The following is a 16,596-nucleotide window of genomic DNA, read 5'->3' on the forward strand; positions in this document are numbered from 1 at the left end:
ATACTAGCAAAGCTTTGTTTTTGACCAGACCTCTAACAACATCACTTTTCTGTTTTGGAAGATCAAAGCCATCGGCCAGACAGAACTGAACGCGAGCAACCCAGAAGAAGTGTTACAGCTGGCAGCCCAGAGAAGGAAGAAAAAGTTTCTCCAAGCAATGGCGAAACTTTACTTTTAAGCAGTTAGTTACAATTTTTAACTTATTTTTTAAATGATGGGCTAAAAATAAACAGTATTAAAAGATTAAGTTTATATAATACATATGTACATATTTAGTGGCGTTTTCTTTTCAGACAGAATACTGAAACATATTAGTTTAAAAATGAAAACTATACAGAAGACTTCATACCATAACAATAGCTTAAATTTATAATTTCTTCCAAGGAAAAAGAGTCACATGTTCAATAACAATAAACTAGTAAATCTAGGATAATTTTCTAATCTACTTTTGAGGCTGACATTTCATTTTTAAAAAAACTAGAATATTTATGTAAGAGTAGCTATATACAGTAAGTTCTATGTCAAGGTTTTGTTGCTTTTTTAAATAAATAGATTTCTAGGAGTCAGTATACATTTACTGCTTTTCTGCCTTAAGAAAATAGAAGTTTAGGTCAAGTGTTAAGCTTTATCACTTTGACACTGTCCTTAACTCATAATGTAAGAATTTAAAAAGGACCTTAGCAGTTTTGCAAATATAAATAAAGCCTTAGTCACACTAAATTAAGATAACCCTAAAGATTTTTTTTAGAGTAATAAAGTGACTTTTCATATAAATAGTTTGAAAGGGTACTTAAGTTTTTCGCCCCAATTGTGATGTACAAAGAGTTATTATAAAGCAACCTTTATGTCAAAGCCCCAAGTAGGAGCCACAGCATTTATCTTGTTTATAACTTCTTTGGTATTCCCACTGTTCAGAGTACAGTTTAAACACCATGTTCATCTAAGCTTTACCGGTTAAAAATGTTACATATATCAAGGCAAATAAAAATAGTCAAACAGATTAAAGTTCACCATTTTTTAAAAATTCAAGTTTTATAATAGCTTGCTTGCTAAAGCAGCTGTAGATAAATTAGTCACCTTATTACAAAACTAAACCTTTGTAAACAAGTTTAAATTTTATTTTCAGGAACCAAATTGCACTAGTTAAGAGTTTATAAATTTTGAGAATCTAAAAACTAGATTCAAAGTACTGTATCATTTAATACATCCTTTAAGGTAACAGTTATCTAGTTGAAAATTCCAATGATGAAATTCCTAGTTTATCAAGATAAACATAGCAACACTGGGTCAAAAGACTTGTTATGGCATAAATCGTGGCTGGCTTTTATCCAGCCAGTATTGGGAATGAAGTCATCTTTGTAAACAAGTACTGCTGTTTCTTTAAACAGCTAACATGGGAATGAAATACATTTCCTCCTTAGTGCCAATTTTAAGTGGTTTTTAAATCAAAGAATGGCAGTGAAACTTCAGAATTGGCAAGACAGTCACAGCACTATTTTCCTGTAAAACGTAAGTAGTTAAGTTCCATGAAGTGCTGTGCAGCACTTCATCAGTTCCAAGTTGTTTGCTCAGTTAACTTCCTTAGTGTTTTCCTGGTGGTTTTTCAGTGCTCTTCGGTGGTGTCATAATGCCTCCATTGCACACTGGTGACAACTGTCCCTCCTTTCTGAAGGTGTTTACATAATTTACTTCATCCTATGCATGTGAAGAAATCATGTAGAGATTAACAGCTAACATAAAGCATTGATATGATAAAACAAAGTCAAACCAGACTCTTAGGCTTAATGTAATGGTCTCTATGTCTTTACAACTGTGACTAGTTATATTCTAGAGGTTCAACAATATTAACTGCCTGCGACTTGTATTTTTAAAATACCTGGAGTACTGGTATTATCTTGAGACACTTAACAAATCTTGATTAGACTTCAAAGCTAATTTTTATTAGGTTTTCTACATTTGAAATCAATGTCCTCACTGGAACTTTCTATCCCCTTACTATCTTATATAACTGCCTGAAATATTATTCCATTAGTATCCTTACTGTCAGTTTCAATGCCTTATCAAATAGACCAAAAAATACAAGAAACATACCAGCATAGCCAGATAATTTGTATGTGTCTGTATGTTGTGTCTGTCTTCCATAGAAATCTTCTTAAAAATCTTAAGCTTCACTGGGCTAGTACTTTTTACTACACTGACAAAAGGTACCATCCAGTCTACACATTCAGAAATGTTGTCCCATTCCAAACCTAGACAAAGAAAAGTTAGAAAAATACATGCATCATTAGAAAAATACATACATATGTTTCTGTTATATCAGAAACATGATTACTGTATTTGCTTGTGCTTCAAAATTTCAAGTTAATTAAAAACTCATGTAAAAAGGAAACCAAAACAAGCACATAAATAAACCAAAATCAACAAGTTTAGCAAGTCAAAACAGATTATTCCTCTTAAACTGTTTATAATGTGACTATTTTGAGGGAGAAAAAGACTTTGAGCTTTTTCCAGTACATGCTACGTAGGGAATTGAAACTGTCAAAACCCAAAAACTTAAGGCAGAGCTGTAATCACACTGACTAACTTCAAATGGATTTAAATTCCATTTGACTTCATTTTTAAATAAAATATTTACTTATTTGGCTGCCCCGTGTCTTAGTTGCAGCATGTGGGATCTAGATCCCTGACCAGGGAGGCACCTGGGCCCCTGCATCAGGAACGTGGAATCTTAGCCATTGAACCACGAGGGACGTCCCAACCTTAATTTTTACTTGTGGATATACACTGGATTAGAAACTACTTATAATAGAAGGGAAGATAATTGCTAAACTGCTTTTTTCCATTAAAATTTTAAAGTCTTGTTTAGCAGGATGCTAAGTTCATAAATAGTCCTTTCAAGAGTTGTAAATTGGTAAGAAAAGAACAAAATACACGGTCTTACCTGAGGCTTTCTTAACCACTTCAATAGAGGTAAAGTGGCATAAGGCAGCAGCAGCCAGTATTCTGTACTGGAACTCTAATGAGTCGATGGCTAAAATACACAGATCTAAAAGCTAACAGAGGAAAAAGTATAAGAATGAGTACTACATGTCATCAGACAGCTAGCATTTTAGAGTGCTTATGATGTGGACCATAAGCCAAGAATTGCTAAAACTGCAGGCATCCAAAGAGAAATAAACTGCCATCCAAAGGAAGTTCCAGTCTTGTTAACAGACAAAGGACTGTTACAATGTAGCATGCATATCCTATAGTGCCCTCATCCAGAGCAGGGAAGACTCGGCTTACATCAGTCTTAACAGAGGAGGCAGCCAGAGAGAGAATGTTCTAGATATAGGAAACAGAATTTACAAAGATAAGTGAGAACGTATTTTCTGTGGAACTCCAGTATTTCAGAACACAAAAAATATGAAATGAGGAATATCTTTCCCTCATGTTTTTAAAAAGGGAGCTGCTAGAGAGTTATGGCCTAGAAAAGGTCTTTAAGAAGTCAGACCTTTATAGTTCTGATTATTCTACTTATGAGAAGCAGGCAGGAAAGAATAGTACCCTCCTCCTGTACTTTCTTAGAATATTTATTACACACTGGCCTAGGAAAGTTTAAACTTAAATTTTTAAATAATGTTATAACTAGGTGATTTTAATTCCAATATGTAAAATAGGTTCCATATGTATTCAAATATAAGACGGTACGATAATTATATTGCAATAATTTTATACCATTTAAAACCTGAAACAACTGGCTGAAAAATATTTCTCTGTTAAATCAAAAAGAGGTATTTAACTGTCTACCTCATTCATACTCCTGGTGAAAAGTGCTCATGATATATTTAAACTCAAGTTTAAAAACTTTTCTAGAATTTTCAGTTAGCAATGTAAATAAATACTGGGACAGAATTTTATGCATCAGGAGCTTTGTTCTAGTCAGTTAAGGAGTGAATTTAATTCAGTATGCTGTCATTTTGTTGTATAGCCTATTTAACACTAAAGAAATACATTAAACAAAACCTGTAATTAATAACATTAGCATATAAACAATAAAAATATCAATACCTGAGCAATTTGAATGAACTTTTCCTGAGAATACTGAGGTAGAAGAACTTTAGGAGCATCTTTAAGAGCATCAACTTGGAGGAAAAGATTTAGCCAGGAGATGACCGTTACAGGACAAAGTTCCCATTTTAAAGCCTGTTAATGAAATTAAAATGCCTGTTAATAAGTGTAGTTATATATACACCACATTATATGGGTAATTCCTTAAATAGCTGTTTTAAGAAACTTTCTTTAGGCTTATTTCTTCTTATTTTAATGGATATATTTATAGGTATCTTACCATCTAAAGTGGCTTGTATTTGTCTATTACTGATATAGACCCCTTTATTATACTCTAGTTATCTTTATTTACAAAGTTCATTGGGCCTATTTTTCATTCCTGTTTTTCTCATTTCCTGCAGCCCCTTGTCTTCCAAAAGTGTTCTCTATTTTATTGAAACTGCCCTTTTAATTGTATTCAATGACTCCACAGCTAATTCCATTCAAATCTTCCAAGAACTGATTCTACACTTTTTCTTTCTTTCTGTGATCTCCAGTGGCTTCTATTCAAAGTGTAAAAGTTAAAAAAAAAAGACATCCTAATTTATGATATCTTTCCCTCCACGAAGCCCTGGGACTTTACCATTTATAAGTCTACAATAGTTAGGATAGAACAGAGAGTCCTAATGCCTGTAGGACCACCCAGAGAATTCCATCTTCTCTTTATATATCCTTCTTATAATATACTTCGGGCTTCCTAGGTGGTGCTAGTGGTAAAAAAACCCACCTGCCAATGCAGGAGATGCAAGAGACCTGGGTTGGGAAGATCCCCTGGAGGAGGGCATGGCAACCCACTCTAGTATTCTTGCCTGGAGAATCTCATGGACAGAGGAGCCTGGCAGGCTACAGTCCATAGGGTTGCAAAGAGTTGGACATGACTAAAGTGACTTAGCATACATGTATGCATACACTATACTTGAAGTCTGAATTTAGATAACTTTATTATTAGAACATATCAGAACTATACTAATACAATAACCTACAATGGGAGAAAATCTGAAAAATAATATGAACGTGTGTGTCTGTATATATATAAAGCTGAATCACCTTTGCTATACAGCTAAAACTAGCAACATTCGAAAATCAACTATACTTCAATAAAATTTTTTTAAAAAGAACAGTATCAGCATGCCAACAAGATCACATTCTAACATAGAGCTATCAATGTTTATAAATATTTTACAACAAATTTGTAATTTATATTTTAATGCATATAGTTTATAGATAACTTACAAATGAAAGTCATACTGTGTTCTCTATGTCCTATTTATAAAGCCATGATGCTCAAATTTCATAACATACTTTCTAGTAGCTAACATTCACCCTTTAATTTCTAATTCAAGGCCCAATTAAACACCTTTATGCTTCTCTCCCCTACCCTTCTAGTAATAGCCCTTGCCATACATATAGAGAAGAAAAAAAGGCAGTAAAATATTTCTCATTCTCTATCTGCTGGAAGTGGAAAAACAACTAAGATTTGAGAATCATTGTTGAGATTCATTTAGTACACATAGTGTGCTAACTACCTATAAGTTTTAAAAATATTGTTAAACACTTTTAAATTAACAAATAATATTCTCAATATACGGAAATTTAAAAGATGCAGAAAAATAGTTTACAGGTTAAGCAAATTCCTCTCCCATCTTAGAACTGGATCCTAATACTAAAACCTCAGTTTTCACTACTTACATTGTAGTCTTTGAGATTTAGTAAACTACAGTTATGAAATTGCAAGTAGAAATAATAAAGATATTATTACCTTTAATATAGCAAGTTCCATCCTTAAGATATCCTCTTCACTGCAAGCACCATCAGTGACATAAGCAAACTCTTGGAGCTTAGGAGCGTAGATTTCCTTTAAAATGGATTTAATTAATATCAAGCACAGTTGAGACAGACTAAAACAAACCACATATACACATATACAAACCACATCTAGGCTTCATTTTTAAAAGACAGCTTCACAAAGTGATTATAAATCTTTATAAAATAATTCTATGATGACCAAAGCAACCTTACATTTAATGATATTTTTCATATCTAGGTATCTAAATTAGCCAACTTGTATTGATTGAAATATTTTTATAGAACTGATTTAAAATCTTAGTTAATAAACAATTAGAGTATTTTAACCAGTGATTTCAGTGACTGGTTAAAACAGAAAGCCAAACTTGTTTTAGGACTGCCTAGCATACTAGACTAAAACAGGATACTCACAAAGTCTAGAAACTTAAAATGTTAACCTTACCCTAGTACAAAAGTATGGTTAGTCAAACAATAATTTGTGCAGTTTGTTGATGACAGATCTGTCTTAACAGTTCAGAGAACAAGAACCAGAATGATCAGAAGAGTAGAAGAGATGCCTGCCAGAGGTGAGAACAGGCTAAAGATCAAGATTAAGTCTAGAAAAATATTTGAAACATACAGTATTATTCCAGGTAAGGAGATACTGAAAATATAAACTTATAAAATTTGGGGATAGCCCGTAAACCTCAAAAGACAAAATGTGGAAGAAAAATACACTTAAGGAAATTAATGCATGATTCAGTCCCTCCCGTATTCTCAAAACTGTACAGGCTTTGAAAACATCGGATGAAGTTACTAATGATCTGTGTTGAATTTAAGAAATGTAGATTGAAACTATGTGAAAAAAGATTTCAGGCAAAAAAGTTAATTCCTTCTACCCTGGCACTATTATCAGATACAGAAATATTAGGCTAAATTTAGATCATGATTCTAACTGAACATAGCATTTATTGCATTTGATTGGTTAAGTAGGTTTCAGAGACCATTCTATTGAATCCAAGCACCATAACTAGGTATATAGAGACAGCATTGGTGGTTTTGTTTGGCACAGTGAGTCATGGAACATTTCACCTAGATCTAGTTCCAGAATCAAACCAGAGAGACTTATAATTTAAGAGTTTGGGGTAAATATATCTACGGATAAACTCTGAGAGCTTACCTCAAGTTTGGAAGCAATGAATAATGAGGTAATTCCAATCAGTTGAAGCATATTTTTATTTATATCCTTTTGTGTCAACATAAATCTATCAAAAAAGTCTTGTGCAAGATAAAATGTTTCTCTATGAAGTGTGTATACTTCACATACCTAGACAAGAATCCAAACATTTAAATATTATTCCATTAATTTCTCCAAATTACAAAGTTCCTCTTAGCATACTAAAGAGTTTTCTGAAGCCCAACTTTTTTAGGATACCAAATCACAAATGCAGGAAAAAATTAACATGTGCTAATAGGATAAATAAATCTATTACCATCCTCACTGACTCTTAATTAGTTTCATAGGCTTTTTTCCCACATGGATTTAATGTGTTTATTCCAGGTACATTTTGCTAACTATGGATAAGAACTTTTTTCCTATTAACTTTTAAATTTTTATTGATGATAAATGGGTGGGTGTTTTCATGATGCTTAGTTTGTCTTCTGATAGTTCCAAGTGATTCCTTTCATCATTCTAGATATACATTTAACTACAAAATGACAGCGGTGTTTCTTCAATGTTCTTACCTCATTAAGAAGTAAAGAAGAAAACTGAAATGGATAACATTGGTGATAGTCAAAATTTTTATTGTATTCCTTGTTTCTGACTGTAATGGGAGTTCCCCTAATGTTACACTATTACTATCACTAATAAGTAGTATCTGTCATTTCCACAATATAGGGAAAGCTTTTAATTCTCAAAATAATTTCATGAAGTAGGGAGGAAACAGGGATAGACATCAATGTGTTTCTAATAAACATATAACGTGTTAAGGAAATGTATTCCTAGTTAATTACACATTTTAAAATCAGCAATGTATATTGAATTTCAAATAATACCTTTTACATCCATGATATATAACCTTATGATTTTTCTTCCTTAAACTATAAATAGAGTTTCAAATGTTGAACCATTTTTGCATTCCTAGACTGAAAGAATATACTAAGACAGAGTAGAGATTAGTGCTCTGCTGGATTTGACTTACTATATTCTATTTGGTTTTGTATATGTAATCATATATTTAAGGGAAAATAGGGATAAATTTGATAAGACAACCACTGAATAAAAATCAATTTAACATAAAAAGGAAAAATAAAATCAACATAATTATGCTGAAAAGTTGCATTCATGATAACTAGATATTCAGAAAAAGTCAGAAATCAACTACAGTCTTGTAAACATATGATTGAAATATAATCTTCCCTTCTAGTCAGAATAAGGAATAAGATGACCAGATTCAGAAGGACAACATTATGTACTCGTAAGAACTTTTCTGATAGCTTCTGAGATCTATTCTGCCATGTGGTACTTCCCCCTTAAAGATCACCGTCTCTATACAAAACAGGGAAATTACAGAGCAAATATCCAAGGATTGTGGGAAAATCAGTTTGTTACCAATACAGGTAATCATTTTCTCAATAGTAATTTGAGATTCTTTCAGAATTATTATCCAGAAAGGATATGGGGCCTAAAAGAGAATAGACATTCTGGCACAGATTTTTAGGGACTTCTGGATCACTAATTATTTCTTTAATGGTACAGTTTATTTCTGAAAGGAACAGAGGAATATAATAAAAGGAAGTTACATGGAGTCTTGTGGGCTTAGGGCTACTGGATATTAAAAGCCTCCTTATCATTTAGGATATAGAAATTAGGATTCCAAATCATAATTTGATTTTGGTGATGAAGGACTTCTGAGGTCTGAAGCCTAGTCCTGGCTTTTCACTTTGCATGAAAGAATTCAAAACCTTGTCAAATTCTGTTCATCTCGAGTATCCTTGGCACCTAGAACAGTGCCTAGTACACAGCAATACTCAGATACCAGGATTTCTAAATTGTGTTTGGGTTGTATGGGATACAGTGGCTGTGTCAAGATTTTACTCTTATCATTTGGTATCATCTGCTGGTGAACAGCACCCAAAAAATGCTTCCTGGGGTCTTTCCTGGTGGTCCAGTGGTTAAGACTCTGTGCTCCCAATGCAGGGATTTGAGGGAACTAGGTCCCACGTGCTGCAACTAAGAGTTCACGTACTGCAACTGAAGATCTACATGCCACAACTAAGACCCTGTACAGCCAAATAAGTACTAAACAACAACAACAAAAGGGCTCCTGGCAATAGGTAATACACCATTAGGGCACATGGAAGGCATATTATGTTTAAATACTTGCCCATCATACAGAGAAAAAGGAAATTTGTACTGCTAGAACATACCTCTAAAAGCCAGTCTAGAAGTATTGACCTCATCTGTGGTTCCAACTCAGAATGCAGAACTTCAAAATGTTTGTCGTGAACATATCTGGTCTCTTTTTTTAACATGTTTAGCCAAACATCTTGTGAACATCCCCAGCTATGGAAAGGCGAAAAATATTGTGTGATCTACATAATATACAGCTACCTGTTTCACATTGAGTAAACTGAACTTCCAAACACTGAATTAGAAATTGGAAGGAACGGCTCTTAAATTAGGAAAAATTGCTACTTTAAGAAACCATTTCTTTAACATGAAATTATACAAAGAACTTGGACTATGATAATCTAAATTGACAGATTTCAAGAATGACTTGGCAGCAGCAGCAGCAAGAATGCCTTCTAGTCCCCATTTACTTATATTTTACAAAGGCACCAATTTAAGATAACTGTGTCTTATCAAGAATAATACTAAAAAAGTAAATATTTAGAACATATGATCCCAGTAGATATAGTCTCAATCACCTCCAAACAGATTGTCAGTACCCTGCAGTGGGAGTTAGGTGGGACAGGACAAAAGGAAGATGGGTGAGTTTAAACATCTGAGTCCATTAATTTGCTTATTAAAGCCAAACATAAATTACTACATATTTTATATAAGCTGTACCTCTTATTCATTAATGATAAAAAAGTAGAGACCTTAATAACTAATCTTGGTAAGAAATAAGAGGAGCTAATCTATCAAATAAAAATGCTGTACATGTTAAAATACTTCCAACAATGTACATAAATTACTTAAACTCTATTAAAAAGGTGATTCAGTTCTGATAAGGCTTACAGTCTTCAGCAAGCAATGAAAATAATGTTACACAATCAATGTTTTAAATACCTATGTCATCTGCAATAGGACTACTGCCAGAAAACATATGCTTAAAGACTGGTTTTAAAATAAGCAGTTTTTACAAGTTTTTATATTTTACAATGAAGGCAAAAAACCCCTCAAAATAGCACCATATATTACATTCGTAAATTTTAATCTTTGACATTAAATTACTGAAATTTTTCTTACCTTAAATCAGGTAAAGGTGAAGGATTAATAAAAAGATTTTTAAATCTGTAATTTGTAAATCTGGAGAAGTCACTTGTTCCTATTTCTTTGTGGGGTGTTTCAATGATAATGCAAGGACTGATCCCCCCTGATAATACAGGTGGCCAACAATTCTGTTATTTAAAAAAAACAAGAATATATTTGTACAGTAAGAAACCAGCATTTGTCTGAGATCTTTTCTAAATGAAAGCTAATACTTCTAAACAGTCTATAGTTTCCCCCAAACACCATCATTAGCTAACAGTGCTGACAGTCTAGTTAATTTAAGCTGACATTCATATTTAATAATTAGCCCTATAACTCATATCAGTGTTCATAAATAGTAACAGGATGTTTTAGACAACAAATTACAATTCTGGAAGTACAAGACATTAGGTATTGAGGGAGAGGAGAACAACAAAATGCATCTGTAGTCAAATACCACTTTCAATATTATAAAATTCTCCCTCTATATTTAGCAATAGTGTCCAGGGCACTTCCCCACTCTCTCCACTCCTTTAAGGCCTGTTTCAGGCCTTAAACTTTAGAATACAGGAAGGCAAAACCTTGAAAGTAGAAACAATTACTTAAATATCTAAAGGGCCCTTTCTCCTGTCAATGCTGGCTTCAAAGAGGACCACTGTTTCTACAGTGTTTTCTGTACAACACACAGGCAGAGTAGATAGCAAAGGGCTGGGTGCCAGTCTGTCACCGACTTTACATCCTATTTATGCCCTAGGAGCACTATTAGGACCCTCCACTATAGTCAGAGAGGGAACAAAGAGCACTACATTGGACAGATTAGGCGGGCCCTGGTGCACCAGGCAGCTCCTAGAGGGAGGGATTTACAAAGAGGAACCAGCTGCGTCAAGGCAAACTTACTCTGCAGCTGTAGTAGGATTCAGGGACATAAAAACCACCCAAAGACAAGCGCCTTTCTGCTGACCCCTAGGGGCATTAAAAGTGTCAGAGGAATCTTCCTACCTCAAAGCAATAACACAATTTTATTTTTGTCCCGCATTTGTGTCCCCCAAACCCAGCCCAGTTCTGCATTACCCTTATTTCATACTGATGTTTCTTGGTGACCTCCTCTTTTCTTTTTTTGACATCCTGGAAAATAAAAAAGTCATGGTTACACTAAGGTCCCAGCAAGGAATTTTCTCTCTCCTCTCTTCCCCTCCTTAACTCACCTGGGCCGTTTTCCTCTTCTTGGCCTGAATTATCTGGGCTTCTTGCGGGGAATCCGTCTGACTGGCCTGGGGCTGCTGTTTAGCTTGTAAACGGCTACTATAGAGTTTTTAAGAAGGACGTTTAATTAGAAAGTGATTCGTCTCAAAGGCAGCAACTAACTTTGAAACATATTTTCAAGATAAATAATGTTACCTGCGTCTTGACATTCTCTTCTTTCAGGTGAAGGAAACCTCTGGGGGGGCGGGGGTGGGGAGGAAAAACCAGAGTCAAATACGTGTCATTCATACTCCCAAGTGCCAGTGAGAGGCTTACACCTGGGTTCCTCAGGAGATGACCTGAGCCATTTTACCGCGATGACTTGTGCACTGTATTAGCGCATGATTTATTAGACACATGCCTGTATTCCCTCAACTCAAGGTACAGCCCGGACGGGAGTGTCTTCAAAACACATTTTGCAAAACTCCCTCAGAGCCACTCAGAACGCGCAGGGAAGCAGATGGGATCTTTTCTGCGTCCTGCACCCCTCTCCCCCGGACCCCCACCCCCCACTCCGAGCGGGGCCTGGGCAGCGTCCCCACTTTCCCCCACCTCCCACCCTGCACAAGCCGCGGGGAGAGGGGGGTTGTGGAGGCGAGACGCTGAGGAGAAGCCGGTTCCGCGCCAATTTGGAGAGCGGCGGTGGCGGGGGAGCAGGGGGCGGAGGGAACTTGTGTCACGTCCTTCAGTCTCCTTTCCCTCCTTCCCGGCCCCGCCGGCCCCTGCCCACCGCCTGGAGGGGCACTGCGACCCCGACTCCAGATGGGAGATGAGGACGAAGAAAAGGCAGTTCCATTTAAAAAGTCGGGGTGGGGGTGGGGTAGAAAGCGGGGTGGTGTGGGGAAACCGGTCGGCTCTGGGAACTTTTCTCCCCGTGAAGGAGACCCTGACCCTCAACCCTCTCTCCTAAGGGGATAGCTCCCCCAATGGGGGCGGCACAGAGAAGCCCCGAGATGGAGGGGCTGCTCCGTGGGCCTCCCGCTTAGGGGCAGCCCTCCATCCCCTGCCACCTCCCAGATCCCCTGCCAAGGGTCCTGACAGGGACGCGGAACGCGGGAACCAGGCGTCCCCAGACGCCTGCTTCTCAGCCCTGCCCGCTTTCCCTGCCCCCCAGGGTCCCGCCCGCGAGATGGATCGACCCGGGGGTGAGGAGTTGGGTAGGGGTGGGGGGGTTTCTTTCCTCCCGCATCCCGCCCTGCCCCCGGCACCTCCTCACCGCCAGACCCGCTACCGCTCGGCTCTCAGCTGGCGCCGGCGCCAACCCAATATATAGGCCGGGCCGGGCCCGCCCCGCGCGCATGCGCCGCAGACTGACACCTCCGGACAGCGCGCTCCCCTCCCCCGCGCGCCCGCCACCCGCCGGCGCGCGCCGCGCCGCGCCCTGGCCTCCGTCCGCGCCCGCCCGGCTCGAGGGCCCATAGGGCTGGCTCACCGCGGCCCCCTGCCCTTCCCCTGCCCGCGCGGCCCGGCGGCAGGAGAGACCCTCTCAAGAGGGCTCCGCTCCTCCGCCGCCGCCTCAGCCCTGCTCCCCGCCGCTCGACTTCGTCATCTCCCGCCAGTACGTTTCTATTCCCTCCCTCCTCTCTCAACTCTCGAAGACCGGGGGTGTCAGGCCGCAGCCCCCGGCCCCGGCGTACGGCACTGTGGAGGTGGCTCGGGGGTGGGGATGGGGGGCGGGAGGCACAGAGCGGCTAGGAAGTGGCCATCCTGTGGCGCAGGCTGGCTGTCCGTCCCGCCTAGGCCTCCAGGAACCCGGGTTTTCTAAGGAGACGCGAGGACACGAAGGGCCCGCCCCCTGCGGGCGGAGCGCGGCACCAGGGGGACTGGCGAGCTGGCCAATGGGAGGCGGGGACGGCGGCACAGCGTGGAGCCGCCTGGAGAGCTGGCCAATGGGAGGCGGGGATGGCGGCACAACGTGGAGCTGCTGCAGAATGTAAACACAGCGCGGCGCGCCGCGGACCGCGTGTGTCGCCGCGCGCCCCACCCGGGCCTGCTGGGACCCTTGGAGCCCCACGACGGCCACGCTCAGGGATGCCTGTCTTGCACTTTGCTCCAGCGCCCCCGCCGAGGTATGCATCAACCCTCATTTTCCCCGCCCTCTGCTCTGCGGACTCGGTCACGGCTTTTCGTGGGGGTGGGTCCCTCCATCCCGTGTCACCCAGCCCCTGCCGGCAGCTTCCCCATTCAGTGGTCCCAGCGCAGGAAACAAAACGCTCGCGCCGAGCCGCGCGGTCCCTCTCTCCTCCCAACCTCCAAATCTGGAGCTCTTCAAGAGGAAGCGTAGACATCTCTCCGGAACGGGGCCGGGTGTGGGTGGGCGGGTGGCATTGCCTTTCCCCAAGAGAACGGTGGCTTTCCGGGGGCCATGCCCGACGGGGACAGCGGTTCCACCACGTACAGGCCCAGGGCCGGCCCGCCGCGCCCCGCCCCGCCGCTGCAGCCGCCAGCGCGCCCTGAGGAGCCCGCGCCAGCCGCCAGCGCGGGAGCTCGCCGCCCGCCTCCGAGCGGTCAGGCGAGGAGGCGGTCCAGCGCGTGTTTCCCTCCTTTTCCCCTAGCATCCAAGTTTGGGGTTCCCTTCGCTGCCTCTGCTAACGTCCGCCCCGGCGCGCCCCCAAGATCGGGGTATCTCCAAGTAGGACCAGCCGTGGACCCTCCCGCAGCCCTGATTTGCGGGGCAAGAAAGTGGGGTGGGGGACGCCCGGCGGGAACAAAGACCCCTGGGGCGGGAGGAGCCTGGCGGAAGCTTCCTGGGCCCCGCGGCGGCTCGCGCCGGACGCCGGCAGGCCGTGCTCGCCTCTCTGCCTGGGCCCGGGTGGAGCCGCCGGGGGAGGCCGGGAGTCCCGGCGCGGCGGCCCGGGGCCTTCCCGAGATGCACCGGGAGGCGGCTGCCCCGGGCTCTCGGCTCCGCGCCTTTTGTGCCGCGCGGCCCGCGGAGCCTCGAAATCATGCGTGCGCTTCAGGCAAAGCCCTCCACTGTTTTCCTACCACAGTCTCCGGGCGCCGGCAGATAATTTGTTTCCCTCCCAAGTTTACCCGTGAGGAAATAAGGGTCTTGTCTAAGGTGACACAGGCTTCCCAGGTGGCGCTAACTGGTAAAGAACCCGCCTGTCAGTGCGAGAGACATGAGAGATGCAAGTTCGATCCCTGGGTCGGGAAGATGCCCTGGAGTAGGAAATGGCAACCCGAGCTCCAGGTTTCTTGCCTGGAGAGTCCTCGTGGACAGAGGAGCCTCTTGGGCTACAATCCAGGGGGTCGCACACGACTAAAGTGACTTAGCGCACAAAAAGGTGTCATGGAATCAGAAGAGGCCCAGGAAACTTCCTACCTCTTAGGATGGTTTATGATGGCTTTCTCGATGAGGGGGGAGTTGGCTCCTTTTTGTAGTCACCTCACAACGCTGTGCTGTTCCAGCCCAAAGCTTAGGGAGCTAATAGCGTGATGGTAAGAAATGGGAGGTTCCAACAAGCTTATGACTGGAACGTAAGCAAAACTGGTGGTCTCCGTGAGTGAATTTGGTAGTGACACTGAAAACCACTCTCGGAAGTTTGGAAGCCCAGCGCCGGGCCAACTAGTAAATGAGACACCATAACTAGAAATGTTCTGTGGACCATGCGGTTGACTATGAAGTGAACAGGGTGGAATCGTGGTAGAGGAGACCTTAAAATCCTAAGACTGCTTTGTGTGGAAAGGGACAGGGTGGATTCTGCCATATTACCAGGACCTGGTCGCTGCTCAGGTGGGACCAAAATGAACAGGGCTTATCTTTCAGGTGGACAGAGAGTGGAATCTTGCTCTGCTGTAAGTCGTCTTAATCCCTGTAAACCTGAGTTTTATGGAGAAAAGATAACAGACCCTTGTTTCGAGGCCTTTTCAGATTAAATTTTATAATGTGTATAGACACCCTCTGTATACACAATGGACATTAATTTGAGTATTATTTCTTGCTTCTGCCCCTTTTCTCTGCCATTCCTCTGTGCTCTTCAGTTATGCTCACCTCTCAGGACAGTAATTACCAATTAAAATGTCTTTTGTCTTCAATTAGGCGGTGGGCCTTGTTTTGTTCTTTTTTTTTTTTTTACAGCCGGTACCCACCTGTTCAGAGGCATGCTTGATAGGAGCTTGATAAATACTGAATTGAATTATGCATAGGATATCTCATTATAGAACTTAAATTCTGTAAGGTTAGAGTGATGGATGGTAGAATTATTCCCAATTAATATTAGGATTTTTAAAATTAATAAACTATCTTTTAGAAAAGTTTTACAGAAAAATCAAGCAGGTAGAACAGAGCTTCCATAAACTCCTCTCGTCTCTTTCACCCTTCCCCACCATGGCTGCTGCTGCTGCTAAGTCGCTTCAGTCGTGTCCAACTCTGTGCGACCCCATAGACGGCAGCCCACCAGGCTCTCCCGTCCCTGGGATTCTCCAGGCAAGAACACTGGAGTGGGTTGCCCTTTTCTTCTCCAATGCATGAAAGTGAAAAGTGAAAGTGAAGTCGCTCAGTCATGTCCAACTCTTCGAGACCCCATGGACTGCAGCATACCAGGCTCCTCCGTCCATGGGATTTTCCAGGCAAGAGTACTGGAGTGGGGTGCCATTGCCTTCTCCAGGCACCACCATGGCAGTTTCCCCTATTATTGACATCTCACTTTACTGTGGTGCGTTTGTTACCATATGAACCAATATCGATGCATTATATTATTATTATAATGCAAAGATGAGAACAATTAAAGTCTGTATTTCATTCAGATTTCCTTAGTTTACCCTAACATCTTTTCACTGTGGCAGGATACACACATCACATTTAGAAGTCACGTCGTCTTATGGTTCCTCTTGGCTGTGACTGTTTCTCAGGCTCTTGTTCTGGATGACCTTGACAGTTTTTAGGAGTGCTGATCAAGTATTTTGGAGGATGTCTCTATGGGGATTTATCTGATGTTTTTCTCATGGTTAGATGTTTATGGGTTTGGAGGAAGAAGATCACAGAGGTAAAGTGTCAT

At 41.2% G+C, this 16,596-nt stretch overlaps 2 protein-coding genes across 6 annotated transcripts in view; one reads left to right on the plus strand and one right to left on the minus strand.

Moving 5' to 3' along the window:
- Window positions 1-261, plus strand: part of INTS8 (integrator complex subunit 8) — a 45,829-nt gene extending 45,568 nt beyond the window's left edge. For both annotated transcript variants that reach the window (XM_025265046.3, XM_006076264.4), the window contains one exon: window positions 62-261. Coding sequence is in view for 1 of the 2 variants with exons in the window: in XM_006076264.4 (XP_006076326.1) it covers window positions 62-178 (117 nt within the window). In the remaining variant the exon portion in view is untranslated. The remainder of the gene's footprint in view (window positions 1-61) is intronic.
- CCNE2 (cyclin E2) lies at window positions 187-13,119 on the minus strand. Of its 4 annotated transcripts, none has more exons than XM_025265048.3 (12): window positions 13,029-13,119; window positions 11,753-11,792; window positions 11,560-11,656; window positions 11,426-11,479; window positions 10,352-10,503; window positions 9,307-9,442; window positions 7,055-7,201; window positions 5,849-5,944; window positions 4,051-4,185; window positions 2,942-3,053; window positions 2,092-2,249; window positions 187-1,695 (listed from the first exon to the last, which is right to left on the minus strand). In XM_025265048.3, the coding sequence occupies exons 2-12, from the start codon at window positions 11,764-11,766 to the stop codon at window positions 1,582-1,584; spliced, it is 1,215 nt and encodes a 404-aa protein (XP_025120833.1). In that variant the 5' UTR covers window positions 11,767-11,792; window positions 13,029-13,119; the 3' UTR covers window positions 187-1,581. The 4 variants fall into 4 exon arrangements, 3 of the variants coding, with proteins under 3 accessions (XP_025120833.1, XP_006076323.1, XP_006076324.1); XM_006076261.4 differs by lacking the exon at window positions 13,029-13,119 and adding an exon at window positions 12,813-12,925; XM_006076262.4 differs by lacking the exon at window positions 13,029-13,119 and adding an exon at window positions 12,805-12,872.
- Between the last annotated feature and the right edge of the window lie 3,477 nt (window positions 13,120-16,596).

This window comes from Bubalus bubalis, chromosome 15 (assembly GCF_019923935.1).
Source record: "Bubalus bubalis isolate 160015118507 breed Murrah chromosome 15, NDDB_SH_1, whole genome shotgun sequence".
NCBI classification, from domain to species: domain Eukaryota; kingdom Metazoa; phylum Chordata; class Mammalia; order Artiodactyla; family Bovidae; genus Bubalus; species Bubalus bubalis.